Source organism: Diabrotica virgifera, chromosome 7 (genome assembly GCF_917563875.1).
Source record: "Diabrotica virgifera virgifera chromosome 7, PGI_DIABVI_V3a".
Classification (NCBI taxonomy): domain Eukaryota; kingdom Metazoa; phylum Arthropoda; class Insecta; order Coleoptera; family Chrysomelidae; genus Diabrotica; species Diabrotica virgifera.
In genome coordinates, this window is record NC_065449.1 from 39,577,116 (window position 1) to 39,601,332 (window position 24,217).

At 32.6% G+C, this 24,217-nt stretch overlaps 1 protein-coding gene across 1 annotated transcript in view; it reads left to right on the forward strand.

The window, feature by feature from the left end:
- Positions 1-2,963: 2,963 nt before the first annotated feature.
- Positions 2,964-24,217, forward strand: part of LOC114329310 (transmembrane protein 170A) — a 36,337-nt gene continuing 15,083 nt past the window's right edge. Inside the window, exons 1-2 of the mRNA XM_028278354.2 lie at positions 2,964-3,106; positions 23,657-23,875. Of these exons, the coding sequence (XP_028134155.1) occupies positions 23,741-23,875 (135 nt within the window). The 5' untranslated portion in view covers positions 2,964-3,106; positions 23,657-23,740. The remainder of the gene's footprint in view (positions 3,107-23,656; positions 23,876-24,217) is intronic.

Sequence of the window (24,217 nt, forward strand, 5' to 3'; positions counted from 1 at the left end):
CCCCCACGTCTTCTTTGGTCTTCCTCTCCTACTCCTTCCAGGAATCTGCACTTCAGCAATTTTTCGTATTGGGTGATTAGCGTCTCGACGTTGAACATGACCAAACCATCTCAACCTATGCTCTCTCATTTTGGCATCAATTGGTGCCACATCTATAGACTTCCCCTAATATACTCATTTTTAATTTTATCCTTTTTTGTCACTCAACATACATTCGCTATTCCTCTTTCTTTTTCACTGCCCAACATTCAGTTCCGTACATCATAGCCGGTCTTATGGCTGTTTTATAGAATTTTCCCTTCAACTTCATTGGAATTTTCCTGTCACACAGCCCTAATTCTACTGCAAGCATCTCCATCTATTTCTCCATTACTCTGTAATACCGATCCCAGGTACTTAAAACTATTGCTTTTTACAATCAGTTCACCATCCAAAGATACCATTTTATTTGTAGTAACTCCATCTTTAAATGAGCATTGCAAATACTCTGTCTTTGTCCTATTAACGCCCGGTTTCATAATCAGTTAAAGTGGACTTTAAGTTTTAAGTTGGTACCCTTGTCAATGCAATTCATATGGGTAAATGTCAACGTTAAAGTGAACTTTAGTTAATGTTCACTTTAAGTTGATTATGAAACCGGGCGTTAGTTTTAAACCTTTTTCCTCCAGGGCTTGTCTCCACTGTTCCAGTTTTTGTTCTAAGTCTCTTTCACTATTTCCTACCAACACGACATCATCAGCATACATTATAAGCACCATGGAATGTTACCCTGTAGTTTCGCTGTTATCTGATCCAAAACTATAATGAGAATAAATACGGACTAAGCACCGAGCCTTGGTGCAATCCTACTTTCACATGAAATTTGTCGGTCTCTCCCACACCTGTTCTAACACTAGTCGTTACTCCCTCATACATATCCCTCACAATCTTTACATATTCACCAGGGACTCCTTTCTTATTGAGTGCCCACCACAGAATCTCTCGAGGAAATCTATCATATGCTTTCTCAAGATCAATGAATACCATATGAGCGTTTGTTTCTTTACTCCTGTATTTTTCCATCAACTGCCTTATAATGAAAATTGCATCTGTTGTTGATCTGCCCTGCATAAAGCCAAATTGATTCTCAGATATTTCGGTCTCTTCACGTATCCGTCTATCAATTACTCTTTCCCATATTTTCATGGTGTGGCTAAGCAGTTTTATAGCCCTGTAGTTTGTACATTGTTGTATATCTCCCTCGTTTTTGTAGACAGGTACTAGTATACTGCTTCTCCATTCGTCTGGCATTTGTCCAACTACCATAATTCTATTAAATAAACCTGCTAGCCACCTTCTTCCTGTCTCTCCCAATGCTCTCCATACTTCCCCAGGAATATCATCTCGTCCTACCGCTTTTCTTTTCTTTATTTTTTGAAGCGCTTGAGCCTTGAGCTACTTTCTCGTTTGTTATTTTGGTGACCATTGCTGCTACTGTCTCCGTTGACTCTATAGGCTGTCTGTCAAATTCTTCATTTAATAAGCTGTCAAAGTACTTTCTCCATCTCTTTTTGACATCCTTTTCGTGAACTAGTATTTTATTATTTTCATCTCGGATACATCTAATCTGATTAAAATCTTTTGCTTTCTTTGCTCTCTCTTTGGCTATTTTATATATCTTCGTTTCGCCTTCCCTGGTATCAAGTTGATCGTATAGGTTTGAATACGCTTCTGCTTTGGCTTTTGCTACTGCTACTTTCGCTTCCTTTTTCGTCACCATATAGTTTTGAAGATCTGTGTCGAATCTGGTTACTTGCCACTTTTTATATAATTTTAAAAAAAAGTACATCCAGTACAGTCAATACATCCATAACAAGATTAAATAGGTAGGGACTCATTGAAGAGCCTTTATGCAAATCAACCGCCACTGGAAAACTTTCGGTCAATCCGACACAATAAGTTCTTCCTTTGGTGCACGCTCCCTCATAAATATCCTTCACGAGCCTTAGGTACTTCTAAGAAACCCATTTCTCTCTCATACATAGCTCTTATCTAGGAACTGTGTCGTACGCCTTATAAAGATCTATAAATACCCAATGTAGTGCTCTTTCCTGACATAAACCCAAACTGTTCTTCTCCTCTCGATGTCACTCTCCTTAACCTTCGCCAAATTTTCATTGTGTGGGACATTAACTTTATCCCTCTATAGTTCTCGCTGTCCTGAATACCCCCTTTATCTTATATAATGATACTATCACACACTCTCTCTCTCTCTCTCTCTCTCTCTCTCTCTCTCCATGCATTGGACATCCTTTCTTCCTCATAATTATATCCTATATCATTTGCCACAAAATGTTAACTCCTTCCTCTCCTAGAACTTTCCAAATCTCCACAGAAATATTCCATCAGGTGCTACTACCTTACCATTCTTCATCCTATTTAACGCCTCGTTAACCTCGCTTTCGCTTATTTCATTCTCATTTGGGATCCCGCATGCTCTGTCTCTTCTCTGGTTTTCTTCGTTCTAAAAAGCAATTATTAAAGTACAGTCGTCATCAAAATATTTCAGCAAACCTTAATCTTAAGCTTATTACAAAGTCATTTGTGTTTGAATGGTGCGGTTAAGTTTCCGGTACAGGTAGGAAGTAATCTCTTCTTAATCTATTGTACTTTTATTTATTATACCTGTTATTCAGTCCGTTTACCTCTCGAAATTTAACGAGACTACTCAAATACAAATGACTTTGTAATAGGATTAGATATTGTTGGTTTTCTCAAATATTTTTTGGAAAGTACTCTTACATCATTCCAAAATAGATAGAATACCGAATTGTTGCTTTTTTATTCCAGATTTTTTGAAATTGAAAGTGTGTACCATATCTTTTATAAATGCCTAAAAGATAAAATTCCAAGAAGCATGAAATTTGACAATTAAAAATCGATGTTTAGTTGGCATTCTTGACTCCCAGCTGTCAATTATTTGTCGTGTTCGTAAATGTCAGTGAAAAATTTTGATGGAGTGTGTTTATTTTTATTTTGAATAATTAGAATATATTTTTTAAATAAAAATGTTTAATTAAGAAAAGCCAACATGTAATGAATATTTATGACGTAACATTTTGAACGGGTATGTATTGCTATATAATTATAATACTTTTTTATACAAATAAGTGATCTTTAATCCCTGAGATAATTTCTGGATTTTAAACGTTTTATAAAGATCGATTGTTATTTATGCACATTTTGAAATTATATTCGATAATTGAAATGTGTTTACAAATGAAACTTCCGGAAATTTGGTCATTATAAAATAATATCCCAATTTAATAAGTCTTTAAAATGTATTTACTTTTTCCAAACTAGTACAGAGAATAATGAAATGTTTAATTGCTTATTGTTTTGATTTATTTATCCTGTGTAAATACAAGGATCATAAACTTCAGGTAATGGTCTGTGGTAATTAGGTCCTAACGTTGTTTTTATTACTTTTTTTACTTAGTCCTAAGCCTTTCTACCTTTAGGTGTAAGGCTGGTGGAGTTGAGTTTGGCATTGTAGTCTCCATGCTTTCCGATCTTGCGCTAGGTTTCTTGCACTTTCCAATGTCAATCCCTTCTTCTCGACTTCTTTCCTGATTTCATCTACCCACATAACTCTTGGTCTCCCTCTTTTGTTTTTCCCCTGCACTCTCGTTTCGAACACTCGTTTTGTTAGCCTCTCGTTCGACATTCTACACACGTGCCCGAACCATCTAAGTTGTCCTTCTACTATTTTTTCATTGATTGGTTCTAGTTTTAGGTTTTGTCTAATTGTTTCGTTTCGTATTTTGTCTGTCCTTTTTCTGTTTGCTATTTTCCTCAGGAACCTCATTTCCATAGCATTGACTCTGGATTTTTGTCTCCCCGTCAATGTCCATGTCTCGCTGCTATACATGATTGTTGGTCTAACTACTGATTTAACGACTGCCGTTTTTACTTTTTCCGGTATCCCTTTTTTCCCAAAAAATGTTGTTTTCATAGTGTTAAATAAGCTTCCTGTTCGTCCCATTCTCTCGTTTATTTCCATGTCTTGTTTACCATTTGATTCGATTATTACTCCTAGGTATTTAAAATATTCCACTTGCTCTAGTTGTTTCCCGTCTAATTCTATTGCGTGTGTCTTCCTCGTATTTGAAATTATCATTGTTTTTGTTTTCTCTGTATTAATTTTCATATTTATGTTTGATAGTTCTTCTTCTAGGATTTCAAGATTGTTCTGTAAGTCTTCTCTGTTTTCTGCTATCAATACCATGTCGTCTGCAAATAGTAGCTCCGATAGTTGAGTCTGTTTCATTTGCCAGTATCCTAATGTTAGTTTTCTCATTCTTCTCTTGGCTTTCTTTATCGCTTCATCCAGTACCACTGAGAATACCAGTGGACTCAGCACGCATCCCTGTTTGACGCCTTGACTTGTAGAAAATTCTCTGGATTCCTCGTTATTGGTTCTTACTGTATTTGTATTATTTTTGTACATATCCTTTATTACTTCTATTATGTGTCTGTCGACTCCCCTTTCTGTTAGTGTCTTCCAAACGTCCTTTCTTCGGATTCTGTCAAACGCCTTTTCCAGGTCAATGAAGCACATATGTATCTCTCTATTTTTCTTGATTACCTTCTCACTTACTTGTCTTAATGTGAATATTAGGTCTTGCGTGCTTCTGTCCTTCCTGAATCCACACTGTGTGTCTTCCATAGTTGTTTCTATTTGTGTTTTTATTCTTGTCTCTAGTATTCTTGCTAATACCTTCCCAGGGATACTTGATATGGTGATACCTCGGTAATTATTACAGTTTCTCTTGTCTCCCTTTTTGTGTATTGGTAATATAATGTCTTTCTTCCAGTCCTTTGGTAATTCTGCTCTATTTATGATATCATTCATTAGTTCTTTCATGCTATCCATTCCCTCTGTCCCCATGAATTTTATCATTTCCGGGGTGATATGATCCTTGCCTGGTGCTTTGCCCAGTTTTACTCTTTCTATTGCTTTCTCTAATTCCTCTCTTGTTATGGATTCCACTTGTTGTTCTTCATTCCTTTCTTGTATCTCCCCTATGTTGTCCTTGTCTACATGAGTTAGCTCTTTGAAATGTTCTCTCCATCTTTCCATTATTTGTTTTTCTTCTGTTAGTACGTTTCCATTCTTGTCTTTTATATTCGGCATCGTGTGCTCTTTCTTTTGTCTGAGTTGTTTTAATGCGCCGTAGAAGAGTTTTTGGTTTTCCCTATAATTTTTTGTCATTTTTTGTCCAAATATCTCCCATGACCTTTCCTTTCCTGCTTTCACCGCTATTTTAACCTCTTTCCTTTTTTCTTTATATGCTTCGTAATCTTCCGGGTGTTTTGTGCTTAGGTATCTTTTCCATTTGTCTTTTTTGTTCTTTATTTTCTCTCGTATTTCTTCCGTCCACCATTCTGTTCTCCTCATGTTAGTGTTTGCTATTTTTGCTTTCCCGCAAGTTTCCTCAGCTGCTTTGATTATGCTGGTTTTTAGATATTCCCATTTTTTTTCTATATTTGTATTTTTTGCCCTACCTTTCAAAGTATTATCTAAGTTTTCTTGGAATTTCTTCTTATATATTTCCTCTTTTAATTTGTAACTTTTTATTTTTTCATTTACTACCTTTCTTCTCTTTTCTTCTTTTTCCTCTGTTGTTCTCATTCTCATTATTACTAGATGGTGGTCACTGCCAATCTCCGAGCCTCTTTTCACTTTCGTATCCTGTACTCTTTTCCATTTGTTGCTGCTTACCAAAAAGTAATCTATGATTGATTTTTCGTTTCTGCTGTCTTGTACTCTCGTGTATTTGTGTACTTCTTTATGTTTAAATTTTGTATTTGTTATAACTAGTTTATTCTCCATACATATTTCTATTATTCTTTCACCATTTCTGTTTAGCATTTCTTCTCCTTCTTTTCCCATGCACTCCTCTATTCCGCTGTTGTTGTTTCCGACTCTACCGTTTAGATCTCCCATTACAATTATGTTTTCTTCCCCATTATCAATTTGCATTTGGAGCTCCTCGAAAAATTTATCTTTCTCTTCCTTTCTTGCATCTTCATTTACTCCGTAGGCTGTTATTATTGTCCATATTTCTTCGTCCATCAGTTTAATTTTCACCGATAATATTCTCTGGTTAACATATGTTTCTTCTATAACGTGTTGTAGTCTATTCGGTGCAATTATTATCCCGACTCCTTCTTTTGCTCTCTCTTTTGTATCCGCTCCTACCCAAAGTAACCAATATCCTTTGTGTATTTTCTTAAGACCTTTTCCTTTCATCTTCGTTTCTGTTATTCCTAGTATTTCTATTTTTTGTCTTATCATATCTTCTACCAGTTCTTCCTCTTTTCCATTGATGCTTCTCACATTCCATGTTCCCATTTTTATCTCTCCTTTTTTCTGCAATCTAGCTTTCCCCTTTTTCCTATTTTCATCCTTGTTTACCTTTGCATCATCTTTTTCCCTATCGCTTTTCCCATTCATTGCCTTGGTTGTCATTGTTGTGGGTCCGGTCTCATTATTTTCTTTTAGTTTTTTGAAGTCCCTTCCCCGATATTTCTGTGAGTTAGTATAAGTTTCTCTTTATTATGGTCCCATTTCCACTCCTTTCCATTAATCTCCAGTTTCATATATCCTATCTTCGTAGTATTACCTTTGTCTTTTTCTTCTTTTGCCATTTTCCTAATTTTTGCTTGTATTTCCCTTTCCTTTCTTGTTAAATCTGATTCTATATACACCTTTTGTCCCTGTAGATTTTTCAGTTTTCCTTTGTTTTTTAGTACACTCATCTTATCCGTTAGGTTTTCCATTTCTGCTACAAAGATTTGGTCGCCGATCTTCACCGCTCCTCTCAGTCTGACCTCTAATTTCAGATTTCTTCCTATGAAGTGTTCTACTGACTCCTTTACAGGCTTTCCGTCGGTAGCATCTAGTGTTAGGCCTTTTAATACTATATTATTTCTCCGTCTATCTTTTTCCGTTGTTTTTATATGTTTAAATAAACACAGGGATCCAATATACTTTTGCTTAACAAGACAGTATGAAAACATCAATGGTTAGATAACAAAATTAACTGATAATAAATAATATTTGTTATCTATAAAATCATCATATTTTCTGGGAATTAATACTTATTGACAATATAAAGTATTTCATGAAGATACAGTACAATTCTCACTATGATCCAGTTGGAATCGAATACTAGAAATAACATTTTCTACAAAATCAAATATGTTAAATCTTATACTCAGTAGAGCTTGAATTGAATTATCATTAGTTTAATAACAGTTGAGGATAAAAAAAATTGTTTAATTTAAAGAAATATTGAGAGATTTTTTGAATGAATGACATCATTGTATTAGTAAATGTACCACAGATGTATGTAGGGTCAATCGGGGCTAATGTGAAACACACAAAACATTGGGGCTAATCTGAAACATGTAAATAACTTCAAAGTTTTAGTAGATGAAGATGTGGAGTATATGTCATTTTGTAGCTAGTACATTAATTAATTAAACCCCATATCAAACATAGTCAAAATCCACCTAACTGTGTATAGAAAAATATAAAAATCATAGACTTGCAATTTTGAGGAAAAAAACTTTTAATCGGAATGCCAAAACTTTTTCTCAGGCATTAAAAAATACATTTAAAAACACAATCATTTAATTACAATGCATTATATTAGAGTGAATGAGCATTTTTAGCTATAAATGTTTGTCCTAACTCTGACCAAACCTAAAATATTATCCACCAAAGTCGAGGGGCTAATATGAAACCGTGTTTGGGGCTAATGTGAAACACTCTCCAGTATTATTTCAAAGCACACTCTAAGCAAAAATATTCTACATTATAAAATTTGTATCCGCCTACCACATTTAAAAACAAAATAGTTATGTCTTTTTGTGTTTCTTTTTGTTTTATTCATGCAGCTTCTTCCTCTTTTACTCTGTGTCAAAGGTAGGCATATTTTCAGCTGGAAGTTTTCAGTCAGCTGTATGACGGAATTTGTATATAAGGAAGGTGACATCTTCAATATAGATTTCATGGAAATAGTTGCGGTTCTACCTTATCCAGTAACCACTTTTAAGTCCAGAAAAATTACATATGTATTCCCTGGAAGTGTCAATGTGTATGAACAATGACTGAAGTTAGCAAAGGCTTAGGCCTATACACAAATTTGTTCATATTTCAGCTATTCATTTTTCCAATTCTGTATTGTAGCTAATGTTGCTTATTTTGAATTATAAAAACCTTCCAAATGTAAACTGTTATTGTTATTACTAATTTCCATGGAGATTAATCCTACCTAAATCCATATTTAACTATCTTATTGTTGTTGTTTTAATGTATCAGTTAATTGGCCAATATACACACACCGGCAAAATTAGCTGAACACGTTAAAAATGGGACATGTTTGATGTCTCGTATTTCATAAACCAGTGCTCCGATTTGAGTGATTCTTTTAGTATGTTATAGCCTTATTATTTAAGAATATCGTTGTAATAATATTGTTGCTAGACAGGTAAATACCATTTTATACCGGGTGTACCAATCATACTGTGTTTTTTTCTTAAAGTTTGGAACACCCTGTGGAATATTCTAGCATATGTAAAATATTAGAATTAATACTCGATTGTAGACTTAGTGTAATGTATTGGCCATGTAATTATAAACCCCACTTGCGATGCTCATGTATTGCTAATTATCGCATTATATTTTAGTCAGTTACAGGTAAAAGAATTAACCAGTTGTATTTGATATGTAGTAAAATAAAGATTTGTTTTGGGTTCATCCAAGTGTTTTTGTGCCGAACATTTCATGGCGACGAGGATAAAAACGTTTTTAAAGTGTGTATAAGTGAATACAAAATGTCGAAAAACGGAAAATTAGATTTATCGTTAAATTTGGAATTTAATCCCAGAATTTGTGAATGGAATGTGTTTATAAAAAGACTAGAACAATATTTCATCGCTAGAGAAATTACAGATGTTAATATTAAAAGAGCTATTTTGTTATATAGCCTTTCAGAAGAGGCTTATATCTTGTTATCCGACTTGTCCGTGCCTAAAAAACCTGAAGAATGTGAATTTAATGTCATTGTAAAAAGCCTAGATAGCTACTATAACAAAACTTGTTTAGTGTGGGTAGAAAGGGCAAAGTTTTATGGTGCTTCGAAAACAAAAAGTGAAAGTGTACGTTTAAAAAAACTAGCCGGTACTTGTGAATTTGGAAATAATTTGGAAACGAAATTAACAGATATGTTTATTTCAAAATATAATGATGGAAAAGTAAAGAATACGCTATTTGCACTGAAGTCAGATATCACATTTAATAAAGCTATGGAAACAGCACAAATTGAAGAATCAGCAATAACTGGCATTAACGAAGTAGATAGCAGAAGTGTGGTGAAAGTGGAACCAGTAGAAGAAAGAGAGGTGTGTCAAATAACGAGTGGAAGTTGCAGTAAGGAAATATTGCAAGTATCACATGGCAGAGCACATCAACAAGAACGGCGATTTAAGGAGACTAGACCTTCAACTTCAGGGATGCAGAGACATAGTTCGGATTTGAATCGTGATGAGTTCAGTGGTAGTGTTCAAAAGTGTTTCAGGTGTGCTAAAAGACATCCGCCTTCAGTATGTCCCTATAAGGATTATATCTGCAATTTATGTAACGTTCGAGGACACTTAAAACGGGTACGTAGAAATAGATTTTTAAATTTATTGGAAGAAGGAACTGAATCATCTGTATTATGTATATCAGCAAATAATGATCCGCCAATTTATATTGATATCAGTATTAGAGGTAAAATGTTTAAATTTGAATTAGATTCGGGCGCCGCAGTCTCTGTCCTACCTTCTAGTATATATAACAAATATTTTAATACACAACCGTTATCTCAAGTTAATGTATCGTTAGTTAATTTTTCGGGAGACAAGGTTCATCCTAAGGGCAAAATTAACTTACCAGTAACTTTTTCAAAACAAACAAATAATTTGGATTTTTATGTTATGCATCGAGAAACTCCAGCCTTGCTAGGTAGAAATTTTATTAGGTGTTATAATATGGGTTTCAGGGAACTAAATTTTATTGAAGCAGATAAACATAATGAAATAATGGGGTGGTTAATGAAAGATTTTCCCACTGTAGTTTCTGACAAATTGGGCACATTTAATAAATTTCAGTTAAAATTTAATATTAAACCAGATGCCAGACCTAAATTTTTTAAACCCAGAGTGGTTCCTTTTTCTTTAAGAAACAAGGTAGAGATGGAATTAGATAAAATGGTCCAGGAGGGCATTATATCTCCAGTTGAATTTTCGGAATGGGGAACACCCATAGTACCGATTTTAAAAAATGATGGAGGTGTTAGAATTTGTGGTGATTTCAAAATAATTATCAATCCTTTTATCAAAGCGGATAAATATCCGTTACCACGGATCAATGATTTATTTGCTAATTTACAGGGTGGTCAAGAGTTTTCTAAAATTGACCTGAGTCAAGCTTATCAGCAAGTTGTGATTCATCCAGATTTTCGGAAATATACGGTTATTAGTACTCATAAGGGATTATTTGCATTTAATCGTCTACCGTACGGAGTTGTATCAGGTCCATCCCAGTTCCAACGTATTATGGAACAAATATTTCTCAATATGCCAAGTATATCTATTTTTTAGATGATATTCTAATTACAGGAAGGAATAGGGAAGAACACACTAAGAATTTGTGTAAAGTTTTAGCGATTTTACAAGAATGTGGTCTTACAGTAAAAAAAGAAAAATGTACGTTTTTCGCGGAATCAGTATCTTATCTTGGATTTATAATTGATAAAAGGGGCTTGCATAAAAGTCAAGATAAAATTCGGGCTATTGAGGATATCCCAGAACCTACGAATGTGACACAACTAAAATCGTTTTTGGGAAGTATAAATTATTATAATCGATTCATTCCAAATCTCCCAAACATTGTTCATTGTTTATATAAGCTTCTAAAACAAAAGGTAGTTTGGCACTGGGATGAAGAATGTTAATTAGCTTTTGACACTATTAAACAAATGTTAGCTTCAGATCTAGTATTAGTTCATTACGACCCAACCTTAGAATTAAATTTAACGGTTGATAGTTCAGATTATGGGATCGGAGCTGTTCTCTCGCATAGTTTGAAAGATGGTAGCGAGAAACCAATCTATTTTGCTAGTAGAACGCTCAGCGATACCGAAAAGGCTTATTCGACTCTAGATAAAGAAGCAACTGCTATAGTGTGGGGAATCAAACGTTTCTACCAATTTTTATATGGGAGGGAGTTCAATTTAATCACAGATAACAAGGCGTTAGTATCCATTTTTGGCCCTAAAAATGGGATACCGGTTACAGCGGCAAATAGATTGCAGCGATATGCAGTATTTTTAAGTGGTTTCAATTTTAATATAAAGCATGTATCGACACAAAAAAATGTAGCAGACTTTTTAAGTAGATTGCCTTCAAATAAGTCGATAAGGCTAGATTCTTCTAAGTTTAATATAGAGGAAACTGTTAATTTAAATTATTTAGCAGAAAGCGAAGAAATTCCTATTAATGTGAGTGATATAAGGAAAGAAACAAAATTAGATCCGATTTTGTCTCGTGTAACTGAATATGTTATGGCCAAATGGCCCACAAATGTTGAATTAGAGATTAAACCCTATTTCCTTAAACGAAATGAAATATCTATTGAAGATGGCGTCTTATTGTGGGGACAAAGAGTAATTGTTCCTAGTAAACTACGAAATAAATTACTGAATGAATTGCATTCAGCTCACTTTGGTATAGTTAAGATGAAATTATTAGCTAGGTCTTATATTTGGTGGCCATCATTAAATACAGAAATTGAAGTTCTCAGCAAGAACTGCATTCCATGTCAGCACATGCAGGCAGATCCTCCTAAGGTTCTCTTACAAGGCTGGAGCATTCCTCAAAATGTTTGGTCACGCGTGCATATAGATTTTGCCGAAACACGAAAAACTCATTTTCTTATCATTTTGGATGCTTTTTCTAAATGGGTAGAAGTTTGTCCAATGTCTTCAGTCACCTCAATGGCTACGATTGCTAAACTTAGGGAGTGTTTTGCTCGTTATGGTTTACCGGAAGTACTTGTCAGCGATAACGGCCCGCAGCTAACATCGCAAGAATTTAAACATTTTACTTTAATTAATGGTATTAAACATATAACAATACCTCCTTTTTCAGCACATTGCAACGGTGCTGCTGAAAATAGCGTTAAAACAGTCAAGCATTTTTTGTTAAAAGATATTGATCAAAGGAATATTAATTTATCATTGTCTAAATTTTTATTGACATATAGGAACACAGTGCACCTGTCGACAGGTACTTCTCCCGCTAAGATATTTTTTGGAAGGGCTTTGCGAACGCGTCTAGATTTAATTAAACCTGATGATTTACAAAACCAACAATCAAACCCAGTTGATTTAACACAAATTAGATGTAACTTGATGCAAGCGCAAGAAAATAATAAGAAATATTATAGGGGGAGGAGACAGGTAGAGTTTGTAGTGGGCGATATCGTTTTGGTTAAAGATTATAGAAACACCAAGGTGTCGTGGTGCAAAGCAAAGATTTTACGAATTTTAGGTTGAAGAGCATATTTGGTAAATCCGTTAGGGAGTAAACTTACGTGGAAAAGACATTGTAATCAAATTAAAATAGTTTTTAATAGTAATTTAGAAGGTATTACCTTTGCGAAGACGATGCACGATAGTTCAGAGGAAAATAATATTTAAAATAACGAGGAAAATGTTATCCAAGCCGCTACAAACTCAACAGGAAATCTAGGTGGGGAGCCTCAGCTAGACTCTCAAAATGATAGTGATGTTATCCAAGAGTCAGGCATCCCACATAGACGTCCAATAAGATCTAGAAAAGAACCAAAACGTTTTGGATTCGAAATATAGTATTTAGGAGTTTAGTTTTGTTGTGTTTCTAAATTTAGTTATAAGTAGGATTTTAGGGTGGGGTGATGTAATGTATTGGCCATGTAATTATAAACCCCACTCGCGACGCTCATGTATTGCTAATTATCGCATTATATTTTAGTCAGTTACAGGTAAAAGAATTAACCAGTTGTATTTGATATGTAGTAAAATAAAGATTTGTTTTGGGTTCATCCAAGTGTTTTTGTGCCGAACATTTCACTTAGACTTGCTTAACATTTTCCTTTTCGATTCATTTACTTATGTGAGATAATAAAAAAGTTATGTGCGTTAACAACTATCCATGTTTTCATCAATAAATCCTCATAGTAAGGGAGGAAAGTATACTAAATTTGCAGTTAGTCGAGCGTTATGGGAACCTATTGGATTGTGAAGAGTATGTGCTAAAATCAGAAAAAGGTTAAGTTAAGTTTTCCATAAAGTGGGGGACTTTTCAGTTTTTAATTTAATTTTCCATTTGAAACAATCATTTTTCTCCGATTATAGCGCTATCTATCCATAATTCGAAAAAATATGTCGAATAAAAGTTGCTTATTTTTACGTAAAGAATCCAAATCGGCAATAAAAATTGGGGGCTCCTATTTAAGATTTTAAATTAAATCCCCCACCCCACCTCCGTGGTGACTCGTGACACCCCACGGAGAGGGGTGGGGGGGGTAAATTAAAAATTATAAATACGAACCCTGGGATATTTTGCGAAATAAACATCAGATCGTAAAACTGCAAAGTACACCTATTCAATATTTTTCAAAAATCTACCGAATGGCACCAAACACGACCCCCCACGGAGGTGGGGTGGGGGTTACATTAAAATATTAAATAGGAGCCCCCAATTTTTATTGCAGATTTGGATCCTTGACGTAAAATTAAGCAACTTTTATTCGCAACATTTTTTCCTATTATGGATAAATAGCGCTATAATCGGAAAAAACGATTGGTGGAAATGGAAAATTAAATTGAAAAAGGAGAGTCCCACACTTTATGGAAAACTTCACTTAACTTTTTTTGGTTGTAGCACCCACTCTTCACAATCCACTCCAGGTCACAAGAACGCTCGAGTAATTGCAAATTTACCATACTTTTCTCCCCTACTATGAGGATGTATTGATAAAAAACATGGCTAGTTGTTAAAGCACATACCTTTTTTATTTTCCAACATAAGCAAATGAATCAAAAAAGAAAATGTTAAGAAAGCATAATTCTACAATCGAGTTTTAATTTTAATATTTTATATATGCTGGAATATTCCACAGGGTGTTCCGAACTTTAAGAAAAAAAAAACACAGTATGCTTGTTACACCCGGTATAAAATGACATTTAACTGTCTAGCAACAATATTATTACACCGACATTCTTAAATAATAAGGCTATAACATACTAAAAGAATCACTTAAATCGGACCACTGGTTTATGAAATACGAGACATCAAACATGTCCCATTTTTAACGTGTTCGGCTAATTTTGCCGGTGTGTGTAGTTGCAAAGTGATAAAATGCAAAAAAATGTAGGTATAAAAATTAAGTTATAAGGTAGTAGGTTAGTAGGTACTGAAAGTTTACATACACAGCTAAATGCTGATATGTTTTTTGATTAATTTAATGGTTGTAATAAGGCAATTAAGTATATGTTTCACAATAGCCCCATTGCTGTTTCATAATAGCCCCTTTTCACGGGGCTAAAGTGAAACGCAGTTTTATTTTTTTTGTGCTTTTATTTTATGACAAAAAACATTTTTGAAACCACCAACTTGTAAAGGACACAAAGATACATACTAATGAATTTTTGTTTGTGTCTTGGGGCAAATAGATCATAAGTTATATTGCAAAGTTTACATTTTTGTTTCATATTAGCCCCGATTGACCCTATTCTTTGATGTCAACACTACACTACAGAGTATATTTTGTTCTGTTCAGTAGTATCTTTGTCAGTAATTTATTTATATATTTAGGTTCAAAGTAATGAATGAAATAATTCATCAGTTAGTATTGATTTTTCTTTTAAATATATTTCAAGTAGTGAATTTTATTAGTTTATAAGAAGTATAATAAGTTTTTGTTGATTTTTGAATAAAAATGGCTATTTTTTTAATATGTAACTGTTCTATTAAGTTAGTAATGTGATAATCTTTGATGGTATAAATAGTTTGCAGAGTAGGTATTCACATGGCCCAGATGGTATTCCCTCTGTGCTGCTGAAGAAATGTGTTTGTACGTTGAGCCAACCCTTGCTGCATGTGTTTAACTTGTCCTTTTCCACTGGTATTTTTCCCGACTTTTGGAAAGTCAGCTTTCTTACACCTATCCATAAAAGTGGCAATAAGAGTGACGTTCGTAACTATCGAGGGATTAGCATACTATCAGCTATTCCTAAGCTTTTTGATAAATTATTTTCCACCCATCTATCCTGGCACTGTCGCAAAATATTAAATGACGAGCAGCATGGATTTTCTCAAGGTAGATCCACCGTGACCAACCTTTTAACGTATCAGTTTGACCTGTTGAATGCCTTTGAGAGCTCCAAACAGGTAGACAGTGTTTACACGGACTTCTCAAGGGCATTCGATAGAGTTAGTCATAAACATGTTGTTGCCAAACTAAGTGCAATGGGTTTGGGTGAGAGCCTTGTAAGATTTTCTTATAGTTTGTTAACTGGGTGTACTCAGTTCGTTCGGATTAACAATTACTTATCTAGCGAGATTCAGGTGCTTTCAGGTGTTCCACAGGGGTCTCACTCAGGCCCTGTCTTGTTTAACTTGTTTATTAGAGACCTGAGTACTATAATATTACATTCTGCACTTCTGGCCTTTGCGGACGATTTCAAATTTTATAAGGTTATTGAGTCCGAACTAGACACTGTACTGCTACAAAAGGATCTAAATAACTTTGTGTATGGTGTACTGATAATGGTCTAGAATTAAATGTTAAAAAATGCTTTAGTATTACCTTCAGTCGCTCTAACAATACCATTGTAAAAACGTATATATTGAACAATACTGTTATTGAATCTGTGGACTGTATTAAAGACTTAGGTGTTTTGTTTGACAGAAAATTAACTTTTATACCACATATTACAGACATGATTAATAGGAGTATGCGAAATCTTGGATTTATAATACGTAATAGTTCTCAACTGTCACCGAATTGTTTTTTAAGGTTATATGTTTCTTTTGTGCGCTCATTGCTGGAGTATGCCTCAATTATATGGTCACCTTACTATGATTGTCACATTAGAAATATTGAGTCCGTCCAGAAAACATTTCTTCGTTCTTTGGCATTTCGAGCTCATATCAATATTTGTCAGGGTTTTAACATTAATTATGATCTCGTTAATCAAACATTTAAATTGGATAGCTTGGAAGTAAGAAGGGCTAAATCAGATTTAACAATCATTTATAAAATATTAAATGGTCTATATCATTGCCCAACTATCTTACAAGCTATAAGCCTCAATACTGTCCAAAGACGGGTTTCCCCAATTTTTCGCATACCTTATCATAATACGAACTATTGCTTTTACTCCCCATTGTCACGCACCTTGCGTCTAATTAATCATAATCAAAACAGTCTTGATCCATTTGTGGACAGTCTTCGTGTATTTAAAAGAAGCATACATAATTCAGTAACTGAAGTAAAGTACTAAGTTCCTATAATTTATTAATTATTTATTATTGTTACTAATTTAATTTTGTTGGTTTTTATTGTTGTCATTGTTGTCATTTTTATTATCTTTTGTTATTTGTTATTTTAGGTTAAAATTGGTTATCTTTACTGTTTACCATATTTCATTTTTTTTATACATTTTTTGTAAATTGGCTCTGCCGTTTATTGAATTGAATAAAATTAAAATTAAATTAAATTAATTATGCCCTTGGGTAGTTTTTGCATTCTCATCATTATTAGATTTCATTTTTTATACATATATTTGATTCGTTAACTATACATAATGAACATACAGTGATGAGCGCACTAATAACCAGCAAAATAACGCAAAAGATGGAAAACATAATACATTGTGAAACAAAAAAAGAGATGAAACTAGTGGAGATGGAAATTATCGTTATAAACGTATAAAGTTAACATTACATTACATAGGTTCCCACCTTTAGACATCTGTGATAGGAGTATTTTATAAAATTCTACTGTCACTATTGTGGGAAACTATGTAATGTAATGTTAATTTATATGTTTATAACGATAATTTCTACCTCACTAGTTTCATCTCTTTTTGTTTCCCTGGTTATTTTGCCAGTTATTAGGGCGCTCATCACTGTATAATAGAAATAAAAATTTGGTTTTAAAAACTATAAAAAATCTGGAAAGAAGGAAATAAATAAATGGAATAACATAATATGGAGTGTTTAATGTAATGGAAAAGAGAGCTGAATCTGAAATAAGCTAAGCTGAAATAATATCAAAATAGAAGATAATGGTTATCTTGCATAATTTGTCTGTCATGAGAATTAGCAGCAGATAAGTACTGGATGAAATAAGATGCACTTGGGAGACATAGCTCAGTAGCTATAGTATGGCTTATCGAACAGGTGGCCTGAGTTCAGTCCTGTGCACAGATATAGGAAATGTTGCAATTAATAATTTAACTGCACCACCACCATGCTTAGAATCACATGGAGCTGTTGGTCCTGGCTACTTAAGCAGTTGCTAACACTAAAATCTTAGCCAGAACGTTATACAAATAGAAGATGTACCTACATTAATCCTATTGGCTGCAGTATAATCAGATATAACAACTGCGTCCTCAGTGCAAAACTGTTGTAAGTCAAAAATTTTATGAAAATGAAGTAATCATAGCATTCGCTTGTAAACATGCATATCTATCCCTTGTGAAACTTTAGTAACTTTCAAATGCTCACCTGGCCAAATATCACAACTATCACACCAATATTAGCACACTGATAATAGCATGATATAAACAAAATCACTGTTATCTCGAAACTTACTTATTTTGACTAACTACAACTACAACTAACTTACAACAGTTTTGCACTGAGGATGCGATATATGTATTCTAAAAAAAAGTTGCACAAAAAACATTATCAGCATGTATAAAAATGCAGTACACTTTGTTATTATTGTATTATTTAAAACATTCAAATATTTTTTTTGTTGGCTCCACATAATTTTGAAAATTAAGTAATATCTTTTTCAAAAATTTAGATTGATTATTTCATTCATAGGAGATTCTGACCAATAGAAAGCTACAAAAATCTGAATTAAATCGATAATTTTTGATAATCTCCCGTCGTTACGTATATTACGTCAGATGCCCTTCGTTGCTACGAAAAAATACATTCAGTGACATTAATGACAATTAATGTTTTAAAAATTATAAAAGTGATGACTTTCAATCGTCAAATATTTATAAAAACTGTGTATTTAATGGTACTTACATAAATAAATTACAATAAAATTTTGGTTTTGAACAGTTTTATTCATGAAATAATCGCAACAAATTGCACTCGACCTCTGAAATTAAGAAATTAATATAGAATTTTTGCTCTCGTGACACTTTGACATAATTTCACTCGCCTTCGGCTCGTGAAATTAAAACTGTCAAAGTGTCACTCGGGAAAAATTCAATAATTTCAGAGCTCTTGTGCAATTACTACTGATAATTTGCGAAAACTACTTGACTCATTGTACTGAAATCTTGTGTAAGTGTTTTTATATATTAAAATTATTTTCTGGGTAAATTTTGAAGGTTCTAAACTTACGTGCATAGAAATCGGCCCACTTAAAAATTTGGTCATTTTTGATGTCTCATCTTTCCTAAACCTGTTAGCTGATTTAAGTGATTTTTTGAACCTGTTATAGCCTGATTCTTTAACAATACCACTGTAATAATTTTGTTGCTAAACAGTTAAATTTTCATTGTATACCGGGTGTACCAATCAAACTGTGTTTTTTTCTCAAATTTTGAATCACCCTGTGGAATATTCTAGCATTTATAAAATACTGAAACTAGAACTCAACTATAGCGTCAGGTTTTCTTAACATTTAGGCTATTGATTATATTCAAAATAAGATAGCTAAAAGGAACTACAACGTTAACGGGGTTTTATTATTTGATATGGTCAATGGACATCTATATACGAAAAAACCGCGGAGTGCTACCATTTAAAGGGGTGCGTTTTTGAGAAACGGGTGAATTAGTCCCTGGGCACAGGTTACATTAGGGTGAGTTGTATGCACTTTTGGTACAAATACGTCTACATAAAAATTGTTCCTGGTTAAATTTCCTATCTAAATATAACTTTTTAAAGTCAAAGATACTTTTTTTTACAAAAATATATTCAAAAGAAAAAGCACAAAGAAACCCAAAAGAAAGAAATTTTGTTTTTTGTCCCATAACTTTTGTCCACGGGGATATAGGTATAGACATTGCTTCACAGAAAAAGAACTTGCATATTTTGTCTTTAAAATTATGTTTGGTAGAGGTCATTAGGATTTACAGTTTTCGAAATATGATTTTTTAAAGTTCGCCACTCACAGCAATTTTGGGCAATTTTCCTTGTTATTTCGCAAATATTGTTCTGTAACTTTTTTCTACGTAACTATAGGTATATGCAATGGTACACGTAATAGGAATAGAAATCAATTAACTTTAAAATGGTTTACTGTATAACGTTGTACGACTTTTTTTAAAGAGATTATGGTTTTTCAAGATTTTATACTTTTAACGATTTTTTTATATTATAACATAAAAATAAAATAAAATTATTATATAATATATTATATTATTATATAATACCTAATATAAAAGTTATATTATTTTTTACATTTTTTTACGATTATTTTTGAAATTTCTCATTATAACTTTTTTTTTCTTGTACATGAATATACTATCTATATATTGCGCAACAAAGAGGGCTTACTTTCTGTTCTTTAAAATGGTGTATCATCTATATTTAAATCCATAATGGAAACCGAGTGATTCTTTAATAGTTTTTTACCTGTATTATTTAAAATTATTTCTTTTCCAAAAATTTCATAAACATTAGTCTTAAAAAACATCACTTTAGTTAAAATTATTTAAACGTTGACATTTAAAAAATTTTCAAAATCAAAGTCCATCTCTTCGTCAGCATTAGCTTCAATATCTTCCTCTGACACCTCAGTTATCTTAGAGTTCCCACAATTAGTACCCATGCACATGCACCCTTTGAAGAATATTGAACAACTTATTCCTATCTTCCTATAACCGCAGTTTTTTGTACATCCTTTGGTACATTTACATGCTATTTTTTCAAGCAAAGCTTGTCAGTGGTGCAGGAGCTTTGACAGTAAATATTGGAATTAATCCATATTTTGAAGTTTGCCCCGCCGAGTCAAGTGAATTCAAAGTATTACCTATAAAATATAAGATTCAATCATAACACACAATCACATAAAAAAGTTATAATGAGGAATTTAAAAAATAATCCTAAAATCAAAAATCGTTGCAAGTACTTATTACAATTTGAAAAAGCATATCTTATTCAAAAATAACCCTAGAATTTTTTATAATACACCATTTTAAAGTAAACAGAATAAGCTTTCTTTTTTATTATATAATATATATTATAGTGAAAAAAAGTTATAATGGGAAATTTAAAAAATAATCATAAAAAATATAAAAACTCGTTAAAAGTATAAAGTCTTGAAAAAGATAACCTCTTTAAAAGAAGTCGTACAACATTATACAGTAGACCATTTTAAATGTAATTGATTTCTATTCCTCCTACCTGTACCATTGCATATACCTAAAGTTACGTAGAAAAAAGTTACAGAACAATATTTGCGAAATAACAAGGAAAATTGCCCAAAATTGCTGTGAGTGGCGAACTTTGAAAAATCATATTTCAAAAACTGTAAATCCTAATGACCTCTACCGAACATCATTTTAAAGAGAAAATATGTAAGTTTTTTTTCTGTGAAGCAATGTCTATACCTATATCTCCTTGGACAAAAGTTATGGGACAAAAAACAAAATTTCTTTCTTTTAGGTTTCTTTGTGCTTTTTCTTTTGAATATATTTTTGTAAAAAAAAGTATCTTTGACTTTAAAAAGTTATAATTAGATAGGAAATTTAACCAGGAACAATTTTTATGTAGACGTATTTGTAGCAAAAGTGCATAGAACTCACCCTAATGTAACCTGTGCCCAGGGACTAATTCACCCGTTTCTCAAAAACGCACCCCTTTAAATGGTAGCACTCCGCGGTTTTTTCATATATAGAGATTCATTGACCATATGAAATAATAAAACCCCGTTAACGTTGTAGTTCCTTTCTATAGTACATAATCAATAGCCTAATTCTGTTTTTTGAACCATCCGTTTATGTTGGATAATAAAAAAGTTAGGTACTTTAACAACTAGACATGTTCTTCATCAATACACAGTGTTTCTAAATAAGTGCGACAAACTCTAAGGGATAATTTTACATGAAACAATAATGACAGTTGGCTTTATAAACGTATGTCCGCAAATGTTTCGTTTCCGAGATACGGGTTGTTGAATTTTTTCTTACAAACTGACGATTTATTTATTGCTTTAAAACCAGTTGAGGTATGCAAATGAAATTTGCTAAGTTTTAAGAGCTAGTTATTGCGGATTTTTTGACATAAAATTAAGAATTTTATATTCACCATTAGCGTGCATACGGGTAATATTATGATCGATCATATTACATGTATGAGCGCTAATGGTGAATATTAAATTCTTAATTGTATGTCAAAAAATGTGCAATAACTACGTCTTAAAACGCACCAAATTTCATTGGCATATCTCAACCGGTTTTAAAGCAATAAAATAAATCGTCAGTTTGTAAGAAAAAATTCAACATCCCGTATCTCGGAAACGAAACATTTGCGGACATACGTTTATAAAGCCAACTGTCATTATTTTTTCATGCAGAATTATCCCTTAGAGTTTGTCGCACTTATTTAGAAACACCGTGTATTGATAGACACATGTCTAGTTGTTAAAGTACCTAACGTTTTTATTATCCAACATACACGAATGATTCAATAAACAGAATGTTGAGAAACCTTACGCTATAGTTGAGTTCTAGTTTCAGTATTTTATAAATGCTAGAATATTCCACAGGGTGATGCGAACTTTGAGAAAAAACACAGTTTGATTGGTACGCCCGGTATGCAATGAAAATTTAACTGTTTAGCCACAATATTATTACAGTAGTATTGTTAAAGAATCAGGCTATAACCTGTTCAAAAAATCACTTAAATCGGCCAACAGGTTTGGGAAATATTATGAGACGTCAAAAATGACCAAATTTTTAAGTGGGCCGATTTCTATGCACGTAAGTTTATGTGGCTTTTAAACACTGAAATTTATTGAAAAAATATTGATTTTTGACCCTTTTTAATGTTTTTGCCAATTTTGCAATAATAATAATTATTCTTTCGTGTTCAATCAATTCTATCTTGTAGGAAATTTAATTGCAGAACTTTTTCGTCTTCACAAATTTTTTCTAAAATGCGTAGCAGCCTAGATAGGTATAGCAACGAAAAAGAGAAAAAAGTTGAATTTTTCCAATTTTTTTCACAAATTTTTTAATAAATAATTTAAGCAAAAAATATTTACTTCATCTTTACATTGTTTTAAGATTGGTGTATAGCCAACTATAGGGTTTTCCCTTTAAAAATATTAAATAAATGTATACAATCAGTTTTCAGTACAAACTTTAAAATTACTTTAGTTTATGTAATACCTACTTTAGTTTAGTTTGATCAGTTTTGGAGTATGGTTCTCTCATTTGGTCTGCTTCATATAATAGTGACATCCACAGTATCGAGGGAGTTCAAAATAAATTCTTAAGGGTATATGCTTACAAAATTGGTTTTATTAGACAGCAATACACATAATATGATGATATACGTTCAATACTTAATATCTTATCACTACATCATAGAAGGTTTGAAGCAGATTTATGTTTTCTTTTCAAGAGTATAAATGAATATGTTCAAGATCCAGAGTTGCCAAGTTTAATAAGTTTTAATGTTGATGCTAGAAGAACTCGTAACACTGAGATTTTCAACATTCCATTTTATACTTCAAATTAGGATCAAAATAAACCCATTACAAGAATTTTACGAACTGCTAATGAGCACAGCAATAGCTTAGCGTTATTTGGAATATCTACAACATTTAAGAAATCAGTTGGGATTTTGAGCATTACTTAATAACTTAAGCTACTAAATTAATAAATTTTGTTTAATTTTAATTTTGGTTTGTTTTTATAAAATAAATAAATAAATAAATAAATTAGCACAAATTAATTGTTTAATAAAAATGTTAGTTCTTGAACAGATACAGCTTGAACTATAAGTCAATAAGCATGACTTTAATGTGGATCTTAAGATTTTCGTATGGATGCAAATTATTTCTATTTGTTAATTTTTACTGCCTTAAAGAGCTGTCTCAGGTTATTAGCCCTAGGCTCAATCCCTTATATGTTGGGATAGGTACTTTTTCTATTAGAGTTATCATACCTTAGCCAAGAGGGTCTAGCTAGAGTCTAGATGATAGGGTCTAGAAAATTTGATAGGGTCATACTTGTTATTTCCTCCAAGCTGTTTTTCACTGTAACATGTAAATACTAACTGATTCATTAATGTATTAATTTATTTTCAGAAAATTTAAATTATCTAAAATGGAAGATCCCGATTATAAATTAGAAAGTGTAACATAAAAGAAAATGAAACAGTATCAGTGAAAATGGCCAAAAGTTCTGAATTAGATTCGGTGAGCACAGTGCTTTGGCTACAACAGGCTGATGCACTCAACACGTTCACCAAAATGTGGTACCATGTCTTCCTATGGGCCTTTTTTTCATCTTTATTTGTCCATACTGTAAGTATTTTCTAATTGGTTAATAATATATATTATATATTTAAAAATTATATTAGAAGAATTATGTATGGAATAAATACTTTCGATTTTATGTAGTCAGGAACATCTTAAAAAGATAAAACAAAAGCTTAGAAACGCCTAATCGTCTCAATCATTTTTTTTTATTCAAACTATGTACTGGGTGTCCCAATAAGAATGGCTCTCGGCCATATTTCAGGAACCGTTAAAAGTAAGTACAGCTTTGAGAAAAAATATTTATAACAAAAGTTGCCTCGAGAAAAGCCTGGAAATTATTTTCATAATTGCAGGTCCACCTCTAGAGGGCGTAATTGAATATCAAAA